This window comes from Myotis lucifugus, unplaced genomic scaffold (assembly GCF_000147115.1).
Source record: "Myotis lucifugus unplaced genomic scaffold, Myoluc2.0 scaffold_18, whole genome shotgun sequence".
Taxonomy (NCBI): Eukaryota; Metazoa; Chordata; class Mammalia; order Chiroptera; family Vespertilionidae; genus Myotis; species Myotis lucifugus.
The window spans coordinates 3,250,247-3,275,516 of record NW_005871066.1 but is presented as its reverse complement, the minus strand read 5'-3'; the positions used below and the strand labels follow the sequence as shown (position 1 = coordinate 3,275,516).

The 25,270-nt window shown below is 44.8% G+C and overlaps 1 protein-coding gene across 1 annotated transcript in view; it reads left to right on the top strand.

Annotated features, from left to right (window-relative positions):
- Positions 1 to 25,270, top strand: part of BMPER (BMP binding endothelial regulator) — a 174,542-nt gene that overhangs the window by 7,665 nt on the left and 141,607 nt on the right. Inside the window, exons 3-4 of the mRNA XM_014452760.2 lie at positions 19,004 to 19,086; positions 22,105 to 22,195. Coding sequence (XP_014308246.2) covers positions 19,004 to 19,086; positions 22,105 to 22,195 — 174 coding nt within the window. The remainder of the gene's footprint in view (positions 1 to 19,003; positions 19,087 to 22,104; positions 22,196 to 25,270) is intronic.

The window sequence follows — 25,270 nt, the reverse complement described above, 5'->3', positions numbered from 1 at the left end:
GGGGGGCTGGTGGTGGTCAGGGGGCTCTCCCGGTCGGGGTTTGAAAGCGTGGTGAGCATCTCTCTGCCTATTGCGTTTGTTTCTGAGGCAAGTTGCTGCAGGGTCACAGAGGTGACCATGTGAGGGCTGTGCACGCGGGTACACGCGCACATGGGCATCTTCATCTGTAAAGTAGTTTCACTCTCAGTTTTTCCCAGGCTCCTCCTATGCCCTGCCCACCTGAGCCCGAGTCCCGAAGCCCAAATGCTATCACTTTGGTCCCTGTTGCCTGCTTGCTTTCCTTCCCAATGAAACGTAAGCTTTTGTCTTTGATGCATTCCCACGGCGCCCGCACCCCGACCTCCTTTCCTGTGGCCTGCGGTGCACATGTCCCCCCGGAACACGCTGTTGGGTTTTTGTTTGCTTTTGCTTACTTGTTTATCATCATCCTCAACATTCTAATTACCGAGCATCCCCCGCATCCGAAGCATGTGAAGGCTCTCTGAGGCTATGATGGTGTGTGTGTTTGTTTTGATACTTTCAATATGGGAGAAGCATGGAGAGAAGAAGGCAGAGAAGGCTTATTGTTAGCTCATTCATTCTACTAAGGAAGTTGGACCATTGAGAATTCCCATATTAGGCTGTGCTTGTGTTCAGATTCATATTCTATCCTATGTGTACTACCATATATTTGGGCACTTCTGTAATTGTGTTGATAGTTTATGTATAACGATTGGACCCTCATTTCATCCCTTAAACCATTACAGGAGTTTCTGTGCATTGCATCCTGGTAGTTATGACCATGGCCATTCTTGATGGGTTTTTCCTGGCTCATGGCCAGTCTTTGATTGAGGCCAGGCCAGCTGTTATGTACTTTTTTTTTTTTTTATTGCTTAAAGCATTACAAAGGGTATTACATATGTGTCCTTTTTTTTTCCCCCCGCCCTTGACAATACCCCGGCTTCCCCTACCCCCCAGTGTCTTATGTCCATTGGTTATGCTCATATGCATGCATACAAGACCATGGCCATTCTTGATGGGTTTTTCCTGGCTCATGGCCAGTCTTTGATTGAGGCCAGGCCGCTGGTCAGGAACATCTTTCCTGAGTGAGGACACTGTTCCTTGGAAAAGCCCCGGGCCCTGTGGGTTGTGAGGTGTGAATTACCTGGTTGATTTTAAGACCTTTCCCCCCACCTGTTGTTTTCATCATGGTCAGAGGGACTTGCTTTCCCAAGATGCTGGGTAATGGGTTCATTGGTTTATACTCATCACACAGCAGGTCATTTCTATCTCATTTTCCATATGAGGAAACTGGGGGCCCAAAGAAGTTAAATCATAGACCCCAAGATCAAGCAGAAGGGTGTCTATGCCTTCAAGGAGATTGCTCTACTGGAGGGGTCAGAGAAATGCCATCTGTGGGGGACATTCTCCAGGGAAGCAGTGAGAGGGGAGGCAGACAGCGGGTGGGCCCAGGGCTGGGAGTGTGCGGGCGAGGGTTTCCTGAAGGGGCAACCCACTGTCATGAACAAGAAGGAGTTAATCACATCCAAAGAGGGCTGTTCAGGGGAAGGCTCCCAGGGAAACCAGGGCACACAAAGGCATGAAATAGTTCTTAGGCACTGCCTGCCACTTATAATCACCCGGGGAACGTGTTAAAGTACCAGTTCCCGGGCTTCCCTCCAGATCTGTTGAATTAACACAAATCTGGAGTAAGTTTTTGTTTGTATGTTGCTGATTGTTTGGGGGAGGGGAAAGGGGCAGGCAAAAATGGAACAGAATTCTACCATGATGTCTATTTTCCTCTGCAAGAGTTGTTGCTATTAAAAGGCAATTCGGGTTGAGGACAGAAACATGAAAACTCAGGTTTCCAAGAGGATTCTTGATGGTGTGTGTGTGTGCATTTGTGTTCACATTTGTGTTCCTGTTTGCTTCTGATTACTCACGTGCTTCATTTGTTCGTTCATTCATTCATTCATTTATTCTACAAGTACTTACTAACCTACATGCCGGGTGTTTATGGCATGGCACTGCTTACCAATTGTTCTTAATTTTTAGGAAGCCAGATTATTCTTTTTTTTTTTTTTAAGTAAGTAAATTATAAGGAACTCTTCTCAAGCCAGTGTTTCAGTGTACTTTTCAGATCATTTTATGTTAGGAATGGTTATACATTTTTACCCAACTATCTAACAACACTGCAAAAGAGTCATCTAATTAGAAAACACTCAATATTGCTTGATGAAAACAAATGAGATCATTGAGAGCCAAACAGGCATTTTTGGCCTGTTTTCTGTATTTACTTGGACTGAGAATCACCCTTTCATTTGGGGTTCTTTCATAAACAATAATGTATTTGTTATCCGACTATATGTTTGTTATTAGTGGATCATAAACAAATAAGGTGTGTTTCAAATATTTATAGGTCAGATTCCATCTCCTTCATGTGGAGCATAAAATATTAATTGTCTGCAATACTTCGACGGAAGACGTAAGAAAAGAGTCTTTCATTTGTCAACTGGGGTTTGTTTTGCACAGCCTTCTCTTTTCTTTGATTTCTGTGAGCTGGGGCTTGTTTTTCTGAGTGGTGATCCCATGGGCTGCATTTTTTAAAACAGTTTAACTTTCATATTTGATTTAAAAAATATCCTACGATGTCTCAGAAAATGAAAGGAAAGAGGTAAAATGTAAATATTTGCACACCAATTTCCAAAATTAGGACAGGCTTCCTCAGTTCTGATAAATAAGATTTAGAGAGCAAAACATGCATGGAAAATTTTAAGGGGATTGGGCTCATTTATGTAGACCAAGGGCTGACCTGTGTAACTGTGAATAATAGTTAAAGATGGAGCCTTATTAATTATCACTTGCTTTTCATACAGTACAAGGCCATGGATTAGGGGCCCTCTTCTCAATGTTGCCTTGAGAATGACCTGGAACATGACCGTGTCTTTTAGAATATTACTATGTGGCTGTTTCTGAAGAGGTCCAGCCACTTATCATATACAGGAATGAGCATTAAAAAAAAAACAACACCAAAAAACACACAACTAAAAAAAAAAAATAACCACACTCTCTTTGTTGATGGAGTAAATTGACTTATTGTTTAAACTGTGGAAGATGGAAAGGCTGAGTTAGCCATGCATGTGTCCATCTGTTTGTTTTTAACCAAACTTCTTTGGACAATTGCATCCATGCATTGCCCAAACAAAAGACTGTCACTTCCCTCCACTTCTGTGTTCCTTCCCCTTAGTCACAACCAAATTCTTAGTAGCATCGGTCGTATTTATGATGCCGTTTGCCCTGGTTTCACATCCCAATTAAGGAGCGACCTGGACTTGCTTAAGGTCCACGCTCTGTCATTCATCTTCACTACACTGCGAACGAGACTCGGAGACTATTTTGATACACACAGACCCCGTCTTTAGATAGTCATAGATACTGCTGTCTTCAGCCCTGTGGTGGTGATGGTTATCATTCTGCCCTAACAGATGGGGAAACAGATGTTGAGGGAGGTGATCTTGTTTTCCAAGATTACACAGTTGTGAGAAGTTGCAGGGCCCCTGGTGCAGGAGGCTCATTCTTGCTGGTATCACACTGCCTGTGAGATAAGGAGGGAGGAGAGACCAGGGCAGTGAGGAGGGGTCTGGAGATAGAGGAGAGAGAGAGGGAGAGAGAGAGAGAGAGAGGAGAGAGAGGAGAGAGAGAGAGAGAGAGAGAGAGAGAGAGAGAGAGAGAGAAGAGAGAGGGGAGAGAGAGAGAGAGAGAGAGAGAGAGAGAGAGAGAGAGAGAGAGACCGACCTGAGGTCAGTTTGCCTGCACCAGTCTGCCACAGCCTCCTGGGTGGACCACCGCGTCACAGGAAGGATGCGGATGGAAGCTGTGTGTGGAGGCAATTGAAGATGGCATGTGGCTTAGAGGCAGGGGCTTTTTTTATTAACTGACATTCTTTTGGGAAACTCTAACTTACTCTTTTCCTCTTCAGTACCCAAGATGAGCTTGACTCCTTTGTGAGGATGTGTGTGCCTGATTTCCTAAAAGAGTTTTAATAGGCAATTCAAAGTATACAGAGGCATCGATAGTAAAACCAGGCTTCCTCCCTCTCTTGACCCCAGCCATCGGGTCCCCTTTCCTAGGGACAGCCACTTAGCAGGTTCCTGGGGACCCTCCAGAGCCAGGCTCTGCATGCGGTGAGCGTGGTTTTCCATTTCCCGCCGCACAGAAGTCTCCACCAGTTTACTCCCAGCTGGGTTGTTGTTAATCCTCAACCGAGGACATTTTCCCATTGATTTTTAGAGAGGAAGGGAAGGGGAGAAACAGAGAGAGACAGCAACATCAATTGGTTGCCTCCCACACGTGCCCAACCAGGGCAGGGGATGGACGCTGCAACTGAGGTATGTGCCCGTGTCTGGAATCAAACTCGAGATCCTTCAGTCTGCAGGCAGATGCTCTATCCACTGAGCAAACTGGGCTAGGGCTGCTCCCAGCTGTTGTTTTTTTTTTGTTGTTTTTTTTTGTTTTTAAATACACTCCATTGATTTTCTACAGAGAGGAAGGGAGAGGGATAGAGAGTTAGAAACATCGATGAGAGAGAAACATCGATCAGCTGCCTCATGCACACCTCCCACAACCAAGGTACATGCCCTTGACTGGAATTGAACCTGGGACCCTTGAGTCCGCAGGCCGACATTCTATCCACAGAGCCAAACCAGTCAGGGCTGCTCCCAGCTGTTTTAATGCAGAGGCTGACCTAGCACTTAAAACATCTTGGGAGAGTGTGTTGCTCTGAAGAACATTCCCACCATGGAGCTACCGCGGTCTACTGACAGTGCTGTATTTTCCTCTATTTAGAGCTGAGGAGACTGATGTGTTTCTTGATGAAAATTGTTAGATGATGGTATGCCTGGAAGTACATTTAACCGATAATTATTTGAACCTTTAGCAGTATGACTAATTTTGTCTACCCAGCCCCAGACATTTGAGTGGGGGTTATTAATATATTTTTAAAGCTGAGGGGGAAAAAAAAACACACAAAAAAAGTATGGGGGTTTCTTTTTCACTCTTCTTTTCTCTAACTGAAAAAAGATGTATAAGGAGCTATATTTCATAGTTTGGCTTTTCCATAATATAAACCAGGCTATTTTGGCATTTAAATAAAAATGACCCTATTTGTTTGAGAAGATTTTGTGAACATTAAAATCATCCTTTACAAAAATCTGTTTTCATTGTTAAAACTGGTCAGAAAATGTAAACCAGAGATCAGCTTTCCCTGTCAGGTTTGTCCCAGTCCATCTCTCCGGGCCTCTGTCTTTCGCATCCTGTAGGCTTTTGGAAGGCAGTGTAAGCGGGGAGCTTGTGGTTGCCTCTGAGTTAGAAGGCTCCATGGCCAAGGCTGGCTGCTGACTTGGGCTGTACCAGGTTTCACTGTTCTAAAGTGGGCGCGTTGAAAATGTTCCCCATTGTGACGAAGGAGGCTGGAGGCCCCTGTCCCCCTGTTGAAGTGCTGCTCTCAGCACCTGGGTGTCCTCTCCTGTGGCCCCCAGCCTGACAGTGCTGCCTCCAGCAACTGATGCCCGTCTGTTAATTTCCTATTGATGGGTGACAAGTTCTGATGAGCTTAGTGGCCTAAGGTAAGTTTGGCGACTATGAAATGAAATGTATGTCTGTGGGTGTGACTTGTGTCTCTATATAAAGACGTATGAATGTACATGCACCTCTTTATTATTTTAAAAATAGTCACCAGGCTGCAGTTATAACCATTCTTATTGGGCTTTGATCAGTCTCTTCACATGTTGGCATTTTTTTTTTTATTAACATCAAATGTTCCAGGTTTGTGCCCTGGTTGAGCAGTGGTTAGAGCTTCTGCCTTCAGACCTAAGGGTCATGGGTTCGATTCCCGGTTAAGGGCACACACCTAGGTTGCAGGTTCAATTCCTGGCCCCAATCAGGGCATGTGTGGGAGGCAACCAATCTATGTGTCTCTCTCACATCAATGTTTCTCTCTCTTTCCCTCTCCCTACCGCTCCCTTCCACTCTCTAAAAACCAATGGGAAAAATATCCTTGGGTGAGGATTAACAACAGCAAAACATGTTCTAGGTTTGCTTTTCGAAAGGAACCTTGTTGGGAGCTCATGTGCATCTGCCTTAGGATTCTGTCTGCTAGAGAGTGCATTTACCAGAACTGATGTGGTAATGGAGGTGAACCAAGTACATTGGTATGCCCGTGAACTTGAGTGCCTCCTTCACTCAGATGAGCTTATTGGCACCAAAGCCAACTAATTATGTCTCCAGTAGCTTCGTGGTGAAAGGACCCGAGATGTTTATCTGCAGACGTGCTCGGGCAGCGACCACCTGGTGTAGAACACAGGCAGCCTTCCGACCTCTGGGGAACGTATGGGCATCCTCTGAGCCAGGCCCGGGACAGGCAGAGGGGTCTGATTTAAACATGCACTCTGAGGTTTTGACATTTTGAGTTCTGGGGACTGTGGGATGGCCAGCTGCAGGAGGCTGTGAGTGCAACTTCAGACTTCAGGAAGCCCTGAAGGCCGCATTGAGGTGCTGAATGAGAGGGAGTTCCTGTGCCGTGGGGCCTGTGCATCGGAGGATAGTGATAACAGCCCCCAGTCACCTGAAGACTGGAGGGAAAGGGGACTGGACTTGGAATTAGGTGTGGAATTCATTTCCTCCTCTGCCGTTTGTATGACTTGACTTCACTGAGTATAACTATGTGCTCTTTTGTGTCTGATTTGTTTCTTAACATCAAGGCTCATTCATGTTGTAGCATGTTTCGTTACTTCATTCTTTTTTAAGGCTGCATAATATTCCATTGCATGCATATGCCGCATCTTCTTTATTCATTCGCCCATCAATGGGCATGTGGGCTGCTTTCCCTGGGCAGCTGTATTCTTTTTTTTAAAAAATTAAATCTTTATTGTTCAGATTATTACAGTTGTTCCTCTTTTTTCCTCCCATAGCTCCCCTCTACCCGGTTCCCACCCCACCCTCTGCCCTTACCCCCCCACCCCGCCACTGTCCTCATCCATAGGTGCATGATTTTTGTCCGTCCAGTCTCTTCCCGCCCCCCCCACACCCCTTCCCCCCCCAGAATAGTCAGTCCACTCCCTTTCTATGCCCCTGATTTGATTATATTCACCAGTTTATTCTGTTCATCAGATTATTTATTCACTTGATTTTTAGATTCACTTGTTGATAGATGTGTATTTGTTGTTCATAATTTGTATCTTTACCTTTTTCTTCTTCTTCCTCTTCTTAAAGGATACCTTTCAGCATTTCATATAATACTGGTTTGGTGGTGATGAACTCCTTTAGCTTTTTCTTATCTGTGAAGCTCTTTATCTGACCTTCAATTCTGAATAATAGCTTTGCTGGGTAAAGTAATCTTGGTTGTAGGTTCTTGCCATTCATCACTTTGAATATTTCTTGCCACTCCCTTCTGGCCTGCATAGTTTCTGTTGAGAAATCAGCTGACAGTCGTATGGGTATTCCCTTGTAGGTATCTGACTGTCTTTCTCTTGCTGCTTTTAAGATTCTCTCTTTGTCTTTTGCTCTTGGCATTTTAATTATGATGTGTCTTGGTGTGGTCCTCTTTGGATTCCTTTTGTTTGGGGTTCTCTGTGCTAATCGGGACTTGTAAGTCTATTCTTTCACCATGTAGGGGAAGTTTTCTGTCATTATTTCTTCAAATAGGTTTCAATATCTTGTTCTCTCTCTTTTCTAGCACCCCTATAATTCGGATGTTGGTGCGCTTGAAGTTGTCCCAGGGGCTTCTTACACTATCTTCATATTTTTGGATTCTTTTTTCTTTTTGTTTTTCTGGTTGGGTGTTTTTTGCTTCTTCGTATTTCAAATCTTTGACTTGATTCTTGTTATCCTCTAGTCTGCTGTTGGAACTCTGTATAATAGTCTTTATTTCAGTCAGTGTATGCTTAATTTCTAGTTGGTCTTTTTTCATATACTTGAGGGTCTCACTAGGTTTCTTGAGGGTCTCACTAAATTTATCAGCGGTTTCTAGAAAATTCTTGAAAAACCTTATAACCGTGGTTTTGAATTCTATATCTAGTAATTTGCTTTCCTCCATTTCTGTCATTTGTGACCTGTTTCTTTGTTTTCGCATTTTTTATGCTTCCCTGTGTTGATAGAGTGGTTTTCTGTGCTAGGTGTCCTATAGGGCCCAGCGGCTCAGCCTCCCCAATTACCTGAGGTGGACACTCTTGGTGAAGCCCTTTGTGGGCTTTATGCACAGTCTTGTTGTAGTTAAGCCTTGATTGCTGTAGGTATCACTGGGAGGAATTGACCTCCAGGCCAATTGTCTGTGAGAATCAGCTGTGTCTACAGTGGGAGAACTTCTGTGCTGGAGACACCTTTCTGGGGCAAGACTTGCTTCAGTGGGGCATTGGTGCTCACTGAATCTGCCCCCTGAGTGTGTCCCTTATGGATCTGGGGAGTTCTACTCTGGATGGTCCCACTCTGACCACTGGGTACACTGGCTCTTGGATCTCTAAGGAGGTGCTAATTTAGCCTCTTCCTGAGGCTACCCAGCAGGAGCTATGGAGAGATCTGCAGATTCCTCTTCTTTGTTTGGGGTTTGAAGGTGCCCAGATGAGGCCCAGATGTGAAGCAATGCAAGCTGCTGTGGAGCCTTGGGCCTTCTTTTGGAAGTTCTGGGTCTCAGGGAAGTTCTGGGTTGCAGTTTGTTAGGTAATTTTCAGACTGCAAAGGGCCAGGCCTTTCATATGCAAAAGCCTCTGCACACAGCTTGGGTGGGGCGGGGTCTCAGGGAATCAACAGGGCGGAGCAAACAGCTATGGCTGGTCCTCAGTCCTACCCTAAGAGACCCCGAGTCTCAGTGTCCCAGTAATTGCTGCAAGCACCTCTGAGAGAAAACTGCCCTCGAGTTCCGACCGATGCCAGACAGTCCAGTTTCTCCCCGAATGAGTCTGGGTCCCCAGAGACTCGCCCGGAACTGGAGTCCAGAGCAGTCGGGAGCTTGAGACTCCCTCCCGATTGAAAAAGACAATCGCATCCTCAGTTGCCAGCCCTTTCTACGTGCGCCTCTGTACCTCTGCACTTTACTTCCGCACCTCCTCTGAGTCTCAGTGTGCTTTTCTCTTTCCTTCTAGTTGTAGAATTTCCACTCAGCCAGCCCTCCTGTGGTTCTGGATGATGTCTGTTTTGTCTTTTAGTTGTATTTTTGAAGTGGTTGTGGGAGGCAGCAATTTCCAGTGTTTACCTATGCCGCCATCTTGGTTTTTCTTTTCAGCAGCTGTATTCTTATTAGCCCCCAGCTGGGGAGCTTGGGAGCCACAGGAATGAATGTTTTCCTGGTTAAATGATGAGTTCTTATGTGCTAGGAGGAGAGGAAGGCTAAATGCAATGCCACAATGGAAAAGATGCGAGTCTTGGTATTCTTATGTATTTTATCTAGGTATCAATAAGTGTCTGTCCCACTGGTAGCTATGACACGCACTCAACCACCAGGGGGAAGATGCTCAACACAGGAGCTGCCATGATGCGTACTGACCAGCTATAATAATAAAAGCGTAATATGCTAATTAGACCAGATAGCTGAACGACCTTCTGAACGTCATTCCGGACATCCTTTTGGATGACCTTCTAGACAAAGCCGCAGCGGTGGGGGCTGAGGTAGAGATGGTTAGGGGTGATCAGGCAGGCAGGCAGAGGTGGTTAGGGGTGATCAGGCAGGCAGGCAGAGTAGTTAGGGGTGATCAGGCAGGCAGGTGAGCAGTTAGGGGTGATCAGGCAGGCAGGCAAAGTGGTTAGGGGCAGTCAGGCAGGCAGGCAGGTGAGCAGTTAGGAGCCAGCGGTCCCAGATTGCGAGAGGGATGTTCGACTGCCTAAACTGGCAGTCGGACATCCCCCGAAGGGTCCTGGGTTGTGAGAGGGTGGAGGCCGGCCTGAGGGAGCCCCTCCCCTCTGTGCAGGAATTTCATGCACCAGGCCTCTAGTTTAAAAATAAACAGCATCATGGACCTGGCACCGACAAACTAACACTTGGCTTCCCCCAAGTGGGACACAGGCCCCGCTAACACCCCAGAGCAACACCCCACCAAATCACAGCAATGCTGCCAAGACCCCAGGTGGCCCACAGCCCAGCCCAGCCTGAAAACAATTGCTGTGGGCACCAGGTAATGACATCACATAGCAATGCCTGGCTTCCTCTCCCTAGCAACTAGCCTCCTTGGAGTTTCTTCAGACCAGGAACATGACTTGCTTTATAGCCAGGTGCAAACATTTTACACTTTAACCGAATGTTTGTGAAGCGTTTTCGCGTACCTCATCTCATTTGATTCTCACGGAAGTCCTGGAGTAGGTAGATAGGAGCCTCGGTGGAATCCTATTTTCTTTTCATTAGCCAGAAAATGGAGATTTAGAAAGTTTAGAAACTTGACCCAACTGAAAAGAAGTAAGAAATGTTGAAACTTTGAAAATGACTTCAGGTTTTCTCACTGCGCAGAATATAGTCAAACACTGCTGCAGTTAAATATTTTACCCTTTGTTCTCCCTGCGTGATCTACAATAATAATCTGCTTCATGTTGATATTTTCTCCTGTGTTGCTGACAATTACCTGAAAGAGAAGTTGGAGTGCTTCACTGGGCTGGAAAAAGTTTAGCTAAATTAGAAAACAGGTCTAATTAAGCAAGTTTATTCTATATATATAAGAGGCTATCTATTGCGCATGCATGATACATATAAAGCTCTCGCTGGTGCCAATCGCACACGTGTGTTTCAATCTGTCATTGTTGATTGTGAATTTGGTTGACATTTCTATTATAGAGACAGGGCAAATAGTGATATTGATAATTAATTTCCTTTCAATGTGCACGAATCCGTGCACCAGGCCTCTAGTATAGAATAAACAGCTTGACCTCTGATGCCCATAAAATACCCTAAACTCTAGCCAAATGTTCCTGGTCTGTTGTAGGCAGAGAAAAGGTTTCACAGACCCAATAGCCTCTGATGTTAATAAATAGTTCTGGGTACAGTGGTGTGTTGGTAGCTGGAAATGACCATGGTGGGAGTATTTACACCTTGGAAACTGGAACACACTAAAAATCGGGGCTTTTAGCAGCATAACTTAGATTGTCCGGTGTTTTGTGTTTTTTAAATTATCAACTATTTTTTAAAAATTTTTAATTTACAATTTTTTATTGTTGGCAGTATTACAGATGTCCTCCCATCCCCCCCATACCTCTCCTCCCAGCCCCTGCTGCACCCCAGGCCTTCACCACACTATTATCTGTGTCTATGGGATCCTGGATGGTGTGTACATCAAGCCTGACTTTCTCACATCCATAACCTAAGAAATGGTATGAAAAGGGATATGCCCAGCATGGGTATTTTCTACACATAAGCAAGTTTATTCTAACATTTCTATAAAAAAGCAAAAGACCTACAATAGCTAAAATAATTTTGTAAAACAAGAATGAAGTGGGGAGACTTTATTTTCTTAAGCTGCTACCATGCACCCCGAGCTGTGAAACATGTGCCTATCTGAAAAAGGCATGAATCCACCTGTGGTGTCTGAATTTAATCTGCTGATCTCTTATTGTTTGTAGCTTCATAGCATCAGAAGCCTGAGGCCCAGCGTGATTGGGAGCCAAAGGTTCAGGCGTTTAGAACAGTTTAAACATAAATCCTCAAAACCAGGTTCTGCCTCGTCGGCTACAAGGCCTGCATTTTAATTTATCATGTTGGCCTTCAGACATCATGGAACATGATGGTAAAGCATCCCTGAAAGGCAGGGGCCGTCTTCCCCAGGGAATCATCTTTATTCCTGAGACTGCCCCTCCCTGAGCTTCTCCCAGGCCCCTGGCAGGACGCAGCTAATGAGCGGAACGTGGATTTCGGAGCAAGATAAAGAGTGTCTGCGTGACCTGCACAGAGTGATGTAGCTTTTGTGGATCCTGGTTTCCTCGTTTTGAAAACTAGGGGTAAAATGTTCTCTGCCTAGAATGCATTTTTTTGGATAAAATGTGAAAACTCCAAGTCTGATGCCTCACCTATAATAATTATGCAATGATTTTAATTTTCTCTCTGTTGGAGGATGATGGAGCTAACGTTTATGAAAGTGGTTTTTGGAACTCATCCTTGGCAATCACCTCGGGGACCAACATGTCCTGCCCACATCAGAAAACCAGCCTGGTGACCTCACAGGACGGTCTCTCCCATGTTTCCTCCCTTCCCCACTCTGCTCAGCGTGAGCTCAGCTTCCCTCTTTCTCCTCTGCCCACAGAAGTAGTGGGCGTGGGCTCTGAAGGTGGGGCTCTGAGGGTGGGATAGCGGCTGCAATGCTGACTCAGCCTGGGGTGGACGCACTCCCACATTGAGGGGTGATTCTGAAAGAACCGAGCAAATGCAGGAATGATGGACCATGTGTTCATATAAAAAAGTGGTTGCAAGTATTTTTTCCCCTTAACACATTGCATATTTCCTTTATTGTATTAAAAATTTTAAAAGTTAGAAAACATATTATGCCAAATAGAATACTGAATTAGTTTTGGCTCATAGAATCTGTGTTACTACCTTGATATATGCCAGATAGTGTATATGTCATAATCCTAGGCAGTTCAGAGGCTGGTTCTATAAGCCACACAATTCCATCACTTTATAGACTCCAATAAACACATAGATATCCAAGGCAGTCACATGGAGATTTTGCGTTCCTTTTTATTGGTGAAATGAGCTGAACTTGCACACCATCTGTACTCATCTGATATTTCTGTATATTCGGGTTTTATTTCTAAAGCCATCAAAATTAAGTAGAGCTTTCTATCATTTATCTTCCTATTGCTGATGATTTCATTTCAATCATATATTTAAATCCTAATTGGAAAACAAAACAAAGAAGCTATGAAAACGAATGTTGTGGCCAGAAGGCTCCTCTTTAAGAACTCAGTTCATGGGTCTGATTCTTTCTCTTGGGATCGAGGAAATGGTTTGGCTATAAAATCTCCATTAGCCCTAAATAAGCAGCATTGCCTGCAGGATCCCCGGTAGGTAGGGCCTGGAAGAGTAGTAACGGCCTGTTTTCAATGAACTCCTAAGGATACCATTTAAGCTCTGGAATGGCTGGTCCGATTTTATGTTTATCCCTCCTGACTCTACTTTTGCATGTTTCTGTAGAACAGCGTCTGAAAAGTGGTTCATTACACAAATTGTATGGGCCTGGGGGAATTGGGGCTCACTGACCAAGTCCAGGGCTGGGTGCCGGATCAGGTGGCCCGGAAGCCACAAAGCCTGGCAGACCCACCTGCTCTGCCACCCTGCTCCATGCGGCATGAACTGACTTCAAAGACCCCAAGTTCGGTTTAATTTAAGTAACTGGTAGTTTGCATGCTAACTCTGCCCCCAACGGACAAGAATAAACTAGTAATTTGGGGGACAGAAGTGGATTTTGGAAAGAAAAAGACACCTTCTGAAAATCAGCTGGAGGTGAGTCCTGAAGAATGTGGGAAGAGGGGCCGGAAAGTGTTGATACACTTGTCATTTCGAAGGTTTGGTAGATGGTGGGATGCTCAAGGGCTTTCCAGATTGTGTTCCGTCATAGCCTGCCTGGTCCACAGAGGAGGAAGGAGTCAGTTAGGAGACACAGATCTAGAAAAGCTGGCTGTTTCTGGGGGTGGAATAGTGAACTGAACTGTCCACCTGCCAAGAGGAGAAGACAGGAGGTCCAGGGAATGTCATGCTTCCTGTGTTCGCCGCCGTGGTTTCTGGGAATGGCTCTATGTTGGAACTTACTGTTCATTACCAGTGAAAGCAAACAGTGATGAAGCACCAGCTACACACAAAGTACTGTAAGGGATTTGGACATGGATATTTCAGAGGCCACGTGTACATGGAGAAGGGGCATGCTCTGAGTGGGGATGGCTTCCCAGAGGCGGTGACCTTGAGATGAATCTTGAAGGAAGAGTTAGTTAAGTCAAGGAGAACCTGGGTGACCTGGGTGTGTGTCACTGTGGGGATGATGGAGATGAAGGGAATGGGTAAGATCTGGGTTTTTCAAGCAGGGACCAATGTTTGCAAAACATTGGGATGAGACCTTCTGGCCATATTGGTGGGGTGGGCGGATTCTAAGTGTGGCATGCCTGCACGGAGGGAGTTTGGGAACAGCAGGTAAGAGAATGAAGCAGTGAGCACAGGCCAGGCCTGAGAGCTCTATATGGTACGAAGTTTGACTAGTAAAGGCTCCACTTCCTACCTCCAGAGACTCGGATCCAGTTGGTCTGGAGAAGGAAGGTTGGGGGTACCAGTCTACACCTCAGCCAGGCTGTGAACCGGTCACTGTTAGAGTTCAGCTGTGCGAATGAGATAGTAAGATGGGGATTTGAAAGAGCCCACACTTGTAGCTGTGCAGGAGGATGCTTGAGAAAGCCCTGTTTCTTTGAGAAACAGTCAGTGAGCCTCTGTGATGGTCCAGGTGAGAAATAACCAGAGGCTTAGTGGAGCAGGTGTGGAGGGAGTGAGGATAATTGGAGGAGAGCATCTAGGTGTGTGGGGTGTATGAGAAGCAGAAAAGCGTGGTCAGATGGCCGCAGAGAGGACCTAAAAGGTAAAGACTGGGTGTCCTTGGTTTTGGCCCTTCAGTGGGATGTCAGTGGGATGGTGGAAGCCAGATAGCCTTGGTTGAAGAACTTAACCTGTTTTAAGAAGCAGTCAAGTTTATTATGATCAAGGAAAGGTGTATAATCCCAGGGATCTAGATGGAGTTCCAGGTGTGAAGGGGATGGGGCTGGTAAAGTAAGTTGGGGCCATGGCATGGGCTTGACTTATTGGTAGCGGGAAGATCAAGTTCTCTGCTCGTGGGCTGATGTGAACTTGAGAAATGGACCGATTGAGATTAGAAGGGTGAAACCAGGTGGGATGAAGGCTGTTATAAGGCCATTGCTGTTTTTTTTCTAGTCCTGATGATATTTAACAGCTATTTTAACAACAGAGTGATGAAAATGTGTGGTATTCTCTCTCCCTTGGGATACTGTGGCCACTGAAAAAGGCCACCACTAATAGGAAAAATGAATTTGATTGCTTAATTGTGGACTCAATTTATTTGTGTTCTTCCTGTTTCCCTTGCCACATGTTTTCTGAGTTGACTCATTGACTACGCCAAGTTTCTCTCTAAGAGTATGTGTGTTTACCAAAAAAAAAGCTCTGCAATTCTTCTCCACCCTGAAAATATTAAACAAGCAAAAAAGGCAATATACACACAGAAGAAAAGTGTAGCTTGCTTCGTCTTGTTTTTGTGTTATTTCAGGCTTGTAAAGAAGAACCACTTGGGGCGATGTGTGATGGTTTAGATCAGGGTTTCTCAGCCTTGGCATAGTTGACAGTTTGAACTGGTTGCTTCTTTGTTGTGCATCATAGGATGGTCAGCAGCATCCCTGGCCTCTACCCACTAGGTGTTTGTAGCACCTCGATCCTCCATTTGTGACAACTGAACATATCTCCTACCATTACTCAGAGTGCCCTGGGTGGGGAGTGGGGGAAGGCAAAATTGCCCAGATTGAGGACGATTGGTTCAAATGAAGTCTAGTGATTTTATCAGAAAATAACCACTTCCTCCTGCTGCAATGGTTTTATTGAAGCTTGTGGACTCGGCACTGCTTTTTTTTTTTTTTATTGCCAGACGAAAACTAATGAATGTTTATAAATTCTTTTGTCGAAAGTTTATTTAAAAATATTTAAAGAGCAAGGAAACGCTACTTTACTGGTTGCCTAACCATTCATTTGCTTACCCCACTTACCCAGTCTTTCATTTAGTTCTTGGATCTGCTCATTTAATTTTATAAGGATAGAATTGGCTTTTCTCCTGGGCCTTTAAGTCCTCAGTGCAAAGGTATTATGAATTCGGAAGTGCCCAAATAATACTGCCAGTTTAGACCTGGGTGTGTACATGTCGATTTCGCACAGGACTTAAATTCCAGTGTTAATTTCACACGTAATGCCTTCTTACTTTGAGTAAGCTCTCTGATTTTCCTGTGCATATCTTCCCACCTGTAAAGTGAAGGAGATAATCTATATTATCAGTAAGTTGGCTTCTAGTTCTAACTATCTAAGGTTGAAATATTTTGATTATTTCTTTGGGTTGGTCCTGACCCAACACATCCCCCAGTATAGTGCACCCCAAAATGTGCTTTGTCGGCCACTGATGATCCATAGACCACGACTGGTCTACAGTTAGGTAAGTGCAGGAATGGAGAGTAAACAATTAGAATTTTTTTTATTTTTATAATTCAAGTGTGTAATTCTATGCGTGTTACATTTAATGATAAAGCATTAGGCTTATATTTTGTCCTAGTCTTTTAAATTTTCTAGTAATTCATTTTGATTATAGTTTATGGAGGAAGTTTTAGTCCATGTTTGATTGGGAGAACAAAACAAACAAAACAAATTGGCCTTTCACCAGAGGTAGTTTGAGGAGCACTGTCGAGTGTGCTTAAGGTATAATGGAACCTTTCTTTGCCCGCTCATCTACTGTGGCCAGTAGGGGATATGTAGTATATTACTCCTCTGGTGAAAATAAAAACAAAGGCAAGATAATGCCTGTCTGCCGTATTAGCAGCATAAAGTTGGTGGCTAATAGAATTTATTATAAAGAAAGTTGCCTTACAGAGAATAAGAATTAATTCTAGAGTAAACCCGAGGTTCTTTTTGATTGCATGTACATGTGTCTTCACATAGCTCGTGTTAGTGTTTGGCTTAGGATAACATGTTTATCTTAGACTATGAACCAGAGAGCAGGGGGCATAGCCTTTCTTTCAATATTTTATTCCCTAGAATCCCTTAGGTAGGGAATCTACCATTATGCTTGGTATACTGGAGTCTCCATAATTAGATGATGCTGGTGAGGTTATCACTGGTGTTTTTGAGTCTGTTCTGTCACTCAGACTCCTCCCACATTTGAGAAAATCTATTCTATGGAGTCAGGTGTGGTAGGCTGACAGGCAAACAAGGGCAGTTAAGCAGTAGAGAAATTTACAACTTGACCTTGGTCTTTGCATGTTGAAATAGGGGAGAGGAGCCAAACTTCCAATCGACAGTTACTTGAAGCAGAAAACCTTGCTGGATTCCCTGCACCGAGGACCACTTGTTCCAATAGCTTTTATCCCACATCGAGCGGGATGATTCAGAGAGGCCTTTCCCCTCCTGGGAGCCCGTGCACATGAGCTGGCCTTGCTGAGAAGCCTCTTGGCCAGCAGTCCCTTCTTGGTCTGTGTGGGTTTTGTAAGCACTTCCTCCTCCACAGTCAAAAGGCAAGAGCTTTGCCTGCCCTATTAGCGGCATAAAATCACCCTTTCTTTCAGCTTTTTGTGTGTGTTTTTTTTAATCCGAAGGATGAAAATATATAACATATTTGGAAACCCCACGGGCGGACTTGGCAGGCATCTCATATTTACTTGGACTGAACACGAATTAGATTTGGCCCCTGATTTCCCCGCCTCCCTCTCTCAGAACAAGTTATTTATTATCCGCGCGAGTCTGCCTTAGCGGATCAGACATGCACAGGGCGCGTCTGTTGTGAGTGCGTGAGTGCAGGAAGATTTATGCTCGCCCAAATTGTTTTATATTGGTTTTCATTGTTGAAAATTCACTGTATTCATTCTTGGTTTGGCGTACGCATTTGTAGTGTGCTAGGGGTTCCGGTGGTTGAACGTTTTATCGCTGTAACACTTCATGCAAAGGAAATTAAAAAATATATAGTGAAAGCATTTCCCTAATATGTTTTCAATCAGCTGTGTACTTTCGTAATTTGATTTGTAGGAACTAGAGAGGAGAGCATTACTGAGCTCTTTTCAATCATTCATAATCCTCTGGGAATTCAGAGCATGGTTCCAAGCCCATGAAAATGTCTATCGAAATGTTCTGAAGTCCTTTATCATTCTGTTTGTATGTAGTAAGAAGGGTTTATTGTTGTTACCACAGCAGAATTCAGGGAAGGAGGTGAATCTCCTCCCTGTATCCTGGACAAGGAACACTGATGTGAACTGATGTGATTGGCTTGGCAGACGTCAATCATTGGTACCAAGAGGCGGGTCCTTTTAGTGCTACATTATCCCATGTGTGTGTCCTGCCTCTGTACTATTTGGGCTAAGCACTCGGATTCTCACTGATAAATCCCTTTGCCCAGTGGGCTCCTAATAATCTGATATGTGGTGTTTCTTCCCACAAAGTGTCACACACAGGAAGGAGGGTGTTATTTAGACAAATGAAATCAAGATCTAGGCTGTGAGCTTTGCGTCATTATTTCTTTGGCTCTTTCTACAGGGACTTAACTGGCTAGGGGCCTCTTTTGAGGATCTCTGGCCTTTGGCTTCTGCTTGTTTCCATGGTGAGCCTGACTTCTGTTTGGCTAGTGAATTAACATGTGATCATCTATACATTGACCGTTCAGATTTCCTTAATCTAGTTCACAACCTGAAATAAATAAAAGTGAAATATGAAATCATAGCTCTAAGGGCTGGGAGGCAAGACTTGGGGGGGTTTCAGCTGGTGAAGATCATAGCTTGTCAGGAGACTCAGATGGAAATGGAATTTTGCAATTATTTCCTATATTTTAATTTTCTGCTTTTAATTCCTACCATGTTTTAACCTTCCCTCTTGACCTTCAGCAATTTTGAGTCCACTGAATCTTATATAAGATCCCTTTCACTGTGTTGTTTTAGCCTCGGTCCTCCTCATATTTCATGTGGCATAAATAAAGTCACGCACAAGGTTATGCATTTTGGCCAAGAGGGCTCATCAATCCATGCTTTTTCATGTGAAAATATAGTCTGTGCAGTTAATCTTCTCAGTAGTCAAAGAATTAATGCAAGTGAAAGCCAAATGGATATTTTAAAAGCTTAGTTGTGTTTTGGGGAGAATAGCAAAGCAATTTGATGGGTCCTGTGATCACCAGTCCCTGCTGAGATGACATGACTTCTTTTACTTCAAAGATAAGGGGAAAAAACCCATATTCATCGTTGGCCTGTCTTCCTGCTTCCGTTTCCGGTCTAGGTTGCACCTATGAAGGAAACACCTATAATAGCTCCTTCAAGTGGCAGAGTCCTGCGGAGCCCTGTGTCCTGCGCCAGTGCCAGGTACGGTCCAGCGATCTTACCCTCCCGTGAAGGGGAATCTGTAGAGTCCTCCTCAGAAGTTCCTTTCAGACAGCACAGTACAAAACAACAACAGACGACAACAAAACCCAACTGTGTTCTTGTACATATTTATTGTGGCATTCACCGAACCAAGACAGTACAGGATAGATATTGTATAGGACTTGCTTCTAGAAACACACAGCGAAATTGTTCACCATTGTTACATTGTGCCTGAAAAAACTCCTGGAAGATGCATACGTCCTTGGGGAGAATTCATGACTTCCTGTGAGCCAGCTTTAAGCAAAACCCAAATTCCTGTGAGCAGAAAGAGGTACTGTTAGAGGTAATGTTTTCCTCCTTTGATTCAGACACATTTTGAGCTGGAGCCAAGCTGTGCACTATATTCAGTCAAAGCAATTAGTACACTGCAACCTCCATGATTTCAACCCAACTCATTTAAGAACCACCAGGTCAGCTCCTGAGGAGCCCACTGTGGCTGGTGCTTGCGGAACTCGGAAAGAGCGCTGACCCCATGCGGCTCTGATGGTAACAGGTCTGAAACACAGCGAGATAAACAAAAGGACAAATGCAGAATCTCAATGTTCAAACTTCTTTTTTTACCCCTTGAGAAATGCTCTTTAAACAATGCTCATTGGGTTTGGACATAATTTTAAAAGTCTCCTCTGTAGAGAAGGTGCTGTTAAATCATTCTACCCCACCCCATTTACTGTCCAAGCTTATGCTTTTGTGTTTAAAGGAGGAAGGTTAGTATAATAATGTATATTTCTCTCTGATCTTTTTCTTAAAAATATGTTTTTATTGATTTTAGAGAGAAGGGAAAGGGGGGGGAAGAGACAGAAACATTGATGTGAGGTGGATCAGTGGCCTCCTGAATGCATCCCCAACCGGGGATCAAGCCTACAAACTGGGTATGTGCCCTGACCTTTCAGTGCACAGGATGACACCCAACCAACTGAGCCACACTGGCCAGGACTCTCTCTGATCTTCTCTCAAACATTTACATTTAGCCTGGCCAGAGTGGCTCAGTGGTTGAGCATCAACCCATGAACCAGGAGGTCACCCATTTGATTCCTGATCGGGGCACATGCCTGGGGTGTGGACTCAATCCCCAGTGGGAATGTGCAGGAGGCAGCTGATCAATGATTCTCTCTCATCATTGATGTGTCTATCTCTCTATCCCTCTCCCTTCCTCTCTCTGAAATCAATAAAAGTATATTTGTAAAAATTATATTTACATTTAGTTTACCGAAATCTGAATTTTACCTATTCATGTTCTTATTAAATGCCCACAGGTTCAGTAACAGAGGAGAGAGTGCAGTGTAGCAAGGAACCTATGGGCCTGCCACTTATGGCACTTGCTATCTAACCTCCCTGGACCCCACTTCCATCCCCCGCAAAATGAGGCTGGTACTGTCTCACAGGGTGGTGGTAAGCAGTGAGGAGCCTGGTGATAAAATCACTTCAGGTAGAGCCTGCGTGTCTGGGGTCCAACTAGGTACCAGACAGATAACAGCTGGTCTGATGATCTGGTTTATTTCCATTTGCGTTGAATTCAAGCTTATTTCTTAGACCCTCCTACCAAAGGAGTTCTGCTGGTGAAAAATTCACCTTGGTTTTCTGCTTCTCGTTTTTACTGGCAGAGGATGCTCTGAAGATGAGACAGGAAATCCATGCAAACCTGAATTCTCCATCTGGATTGCAGATAATAAAGGGAAATGGATGTTGAGCCGTAGCTCTTTGCATTGCTTCAGTTATATAACTAAAGCACAGATCCTTTTTTGATGTCTCTTACAGAAATTTGGCAGCTGTTTTGTTCTTTCCCACTGTGATACAGATCACAATAAACTCCACTGGTGGCAGACGCCTCAGGCCTGACAGATATGAAGACATGTAGGAAAGAACCCTTCCTTGTAGGATTGAGATGCGCTGGTGGCGGACACGATGAAGAAAAGCATCTATTTATTAGATGGTTACTTTATTTTTAGCCTGTGCTACACCTCCCCTCAAAATAAGACTGAACAGTCAGCAAACACACAGACACAAATCCATGTATAAAATAGGTAGAGAATATGGTGAACATTCTTCAAAAGCCAACTCTAAAAATTAATTTAAGTAATGTTTCAGTTGACGTTAAAATACTAGAATCCCAGGATCAGTTTACAAATGAGTCACTTGATTTTGCTATTAAGACCTGAAGTCTCTCTTTTGACATAGGTATTCTGAACTTAAAAATCGTTTTATCTAATCTCTTCAAGTGGATGTTGGCGAGCCAGTCTCTCAAGGAGGCAGAGTGGAATGTCTAAATTGCGGAGCTGGTCTAGGTATTTCTAGAAGGGTTTAGGATTTAGGTCTCCAGATGTCCGTCTGGGATATTATTATTCATACTCTGCCTCAAAATTAATGGCTTACAGTATAATGACAGTGATAGAAAATACAGTAAGTGTTGAAAACTTAAAAACAATTGTGAATGAACAGCAAGGCACTGCAGGCTACTAACTGACATCAGGGTCTTAAACACTAGATTTATTTATTTAAAAAATTATTTTTATTGATTTCAGAGAGGAAGGCAGAAGGACAGAGAGATAGAAACATCAGTGATGAGGGAAAATCATTGATCGGCTGCCTCCTGCACACCCTCTACTGGGGACCAAGCCCGCAACCCATGCATATGCTCTGACCGGGAATCGAACCATGACCTCCTGGTTCCTGGGGCCACGCTCAACCACTGAGCTATGCTGGTCAGGCTTAAACATTAGATTTAAAAGAAAGAAAGAAAATAGGGCCAAAGAGAAAGAGTAAGATTAGGGTGAGGAACTAGCCTCCGTGGGCTGAGCCAGGGAGATCTGACCTCATCTGGGCCCCGTACCTCTGGACCTGACACCACTCTCGCTTTGCACGTTTGTGTTGGGACTCCTCTCCAGTTACCTTGGTTACTTTCCAAAAGTGAATGAGTCTGCAGCGGGGATTCTGGGCTGACCTTGCTGTTCTGTTTTTCAGGAAGGCGTGGTCACCGAGTCTGAGGTGCGGTGCGTCGTGCACTGTAGAAATCCCTCCAAGCATCTGGGAACGTGCTGCCCCACGTGTCCAGGTAAACTCCCGGGACGGGGAGGCTGCAGTGACTGCTGGAACCTCTGAGCGCTGTCCAGAATGCCTGCTGTTCCCCTCTCCCGACCGGACTGTTTCTCCCTTTACATCTGTGCACCCAGTAGGTTTAGAGAGCAAACTTCTTTGCCTAGAAATGTCCGGTCGGCCTCCCTGGGAGCCCGGGATGAATGCAACGTGCTGTAGGTCTTGGCATGTGGCTGCTCGGGGCTCAGCGGCCTGCTTTCCACTCCACGGGCCGCAGGTAACGCTTATTTTGGAAGGAGAGGCTGTGGCTTTGCCTCGCTACCAGAAATGTCTTTACTGCTTCAGTTTGCAATCCCTTGGCCAGCGCTTGCCTGGGTGATGAGGTAACCAGATGTTTGCTGAAAACCGAGAGCTGTGGCCCCGAGGGAATTCAGCCTCGGCTTGTGCTGGCCTCCGCTGTCCGCCTGGTGCAGCAAGTTGGGCCCAGGTCTTTGCAGAGGCCCTGCAGCCCAGCTGACGGTGGGGGGCTCCTTCCTTCAGTGGCTGGAGGGCTTCCTCTCACTTCTCCGAGCAGGATTACCAAGGCCTCCTGCACCTTTGCTCGCCCTAGGTCTGAGCCCGGGGATTGTGAGGTGAGAGATTTTTTCCTGAGCCCTTAAGCCCCTGGCCCATCCTCTTAGACAGATGTTCTGCATTTTGGGTTTTTCACAGTGTTTTTCCTCATTGGAGGTGATACTCACAACTCCTCCGTGCTTTTGAGGTTAATCTCCAAAGAGCCTTCTGTTCTGCAAACCTTCCTGGGTCATGGCTATGGCCACATGGTGGGTCGCTCGGCAAAGATTAGGCTCCCTGCTCAGGCGCCTGCTGCTCCCCTCCATGCTGTCTGAAATATATCTAGACCCGAGGCCCTTCTGAGGTCTGGTCTTTTCTCATCTTCGAATGACATAAGGACAGGCCCCTCTCCACTACTTCTGACCTTCCGAAGTTCCCCGCACGGTTTTTCTCTCATTTTTTAAAAATATGTTTTTATTGATTTTCAGAGAGAGAGGAAGGGAGAGGGAAAGAAACATCAATAATGAAAGAAAATTATTGATCAGCTGCCTCCTGCATGCCCCCTATTGGGCATCGAGCCTGCAACCCAGGCTTGTGCACTGTTGGGAATCGAACCATGACCTCCTTGTTCATAGATCGATGCTCAACCACTGAGCAACACCAGCCGGGCCCTGCACAGTCTTTACTGAGCCCATCTTCCTTTTCACAGTGGGACTGCTGTGGAGTATTATTGGATGAGCTTGCATGAAGACCAAAAACTGGTTGATAATTCTTTCCATAACCACTTTTTTCTTCTGAGTACACTAAATATGCTTTGTATCATGTAGCCATACTCATAAATGCCTAAAAGATCTTTATTAAGTTAGATCACTGGTTTTCAAGGCTGCACATTAACATCACCCAGGAAGTTTTAAAAAATAAATCTTGATGTGTAGGCTGCATCACAGAGCAATTTCATCAAAATCTCTGAGGGTGGGACCCAGCCCTCCCAGGTAATTCCAAGCTTGAGATGGATAACAGAGCAGTTTTTTTTAATGCTGTATAGATTTTAAAATTGTCATAGCTCTTAAATATGAATTCAGTCATGTTGACTAGACTGTTGTTTTATTGATACAGAATCCATTGAGCACATATAACATTCCTCTTCAGTCAGGAGATAGTCATATTTTTTTGGCTGCCTTTGAAAGTGTGAGTGTACAAACATCAGAGTGACAAAGTGACTTTATTTCAGCAATTGAAGTTACCATATTTGAGCAACTGCTTCTTCCATTTTGTTTTTGGTTGAGTTTCCCGAAGGAAAGGGTGAACTCCATGATTGTACATACCACACAAATGAATGCACTTGACCCACCAGTGAGGTACTGCCCGAAGTTCATAGAGGAAGGAATGAGACCCAATGGGAATAAGACCTGTGAGTGAGAAAAGGCCAAAGGTGGAGTTAGGGTCTGGCTCCCTCTCTTTCATGGCCACCATATTGTACTACCTCCCACCTCCCACACACCATGATAACTGTTCTCCTTGGTTTCAGATGCCCTGGGAGGCAAATCTTTAAGTTAGCATGCCAGTGGCACACACTAGGCCCTGACAGCTGGGCAAGCTCTGTGCCCTCCACTATGGGGTCAAGAATCAACTGTTGCTAACTTTAAAGATTGGCTCAGTGGTTGAGCATCAATCTATGAACCAGGAGGTCATGGTTCGATTCCCAGTCAGGGCACATACCTGAGCTGTGGGCTCAGTCCCCAGTAGGGAGTGGGCAGGAGGCAACAGATCAGTGATTCTCTCTGATCATTGATGTTTCTATCTCTTTCCCTCTCCCTGCCTCTCTCTGAAAATCAATAAAAACATAAAAAAAAAAGAATCAACTTTGTTTCCTCCCCCCCACCCCTTTCTCAATTTCAAAGGCCAACCTTCGGGATGCAAATCAGAAGCCACATCCAGAATGTGTCACCCTTTGTCTTAGGAGGGTGGTCTCAGCTAAGTCTAGACAGGGACCCTCAAGGGAAGCTGTGGGACATTCTCCTTCATTAACTCAGGACTGGCATCTGTCATTGATCATGGGATGGTTTTTCCACATAATGACAAACATGCACAGTCTGTGGTCAGCTTCTTCCTGAGACACATTTCAGGGCATTCTTGGTTGTCTGCTCCTTCCTTTCCTCCAGACCCTTTGTTCAAAGATGGCGAATTGTGATGGGAACAGTTTGCGTGAATTTTCATTTAAAATTCCCTATGGAAGTTGTCAAACGTAGATTGTTGTGGTTAATCATCTGGAAATCTGTCTGACAGAATCAGTGGTGCAAACATATGAAAGAATGGAAGACCTTTTGTTGGCAGTGTCCTTTGTAAGGAGATGACCGGGTACCTGCCTTTATGAGCCAGGCTGAGCTACAGCTACTGGGAGGGCCATGGGTTCACCAGGTCTTCCCTAATCAATGGGAACAGCAAGGAGGTGGGGGAAGATTGGGCGCAGGCATCAACAAGCAGTTTCACTCAGTTATTCAGCTTCAGACTCAGTAGTGTTTGTCTCCACGTCTTTCAGTGA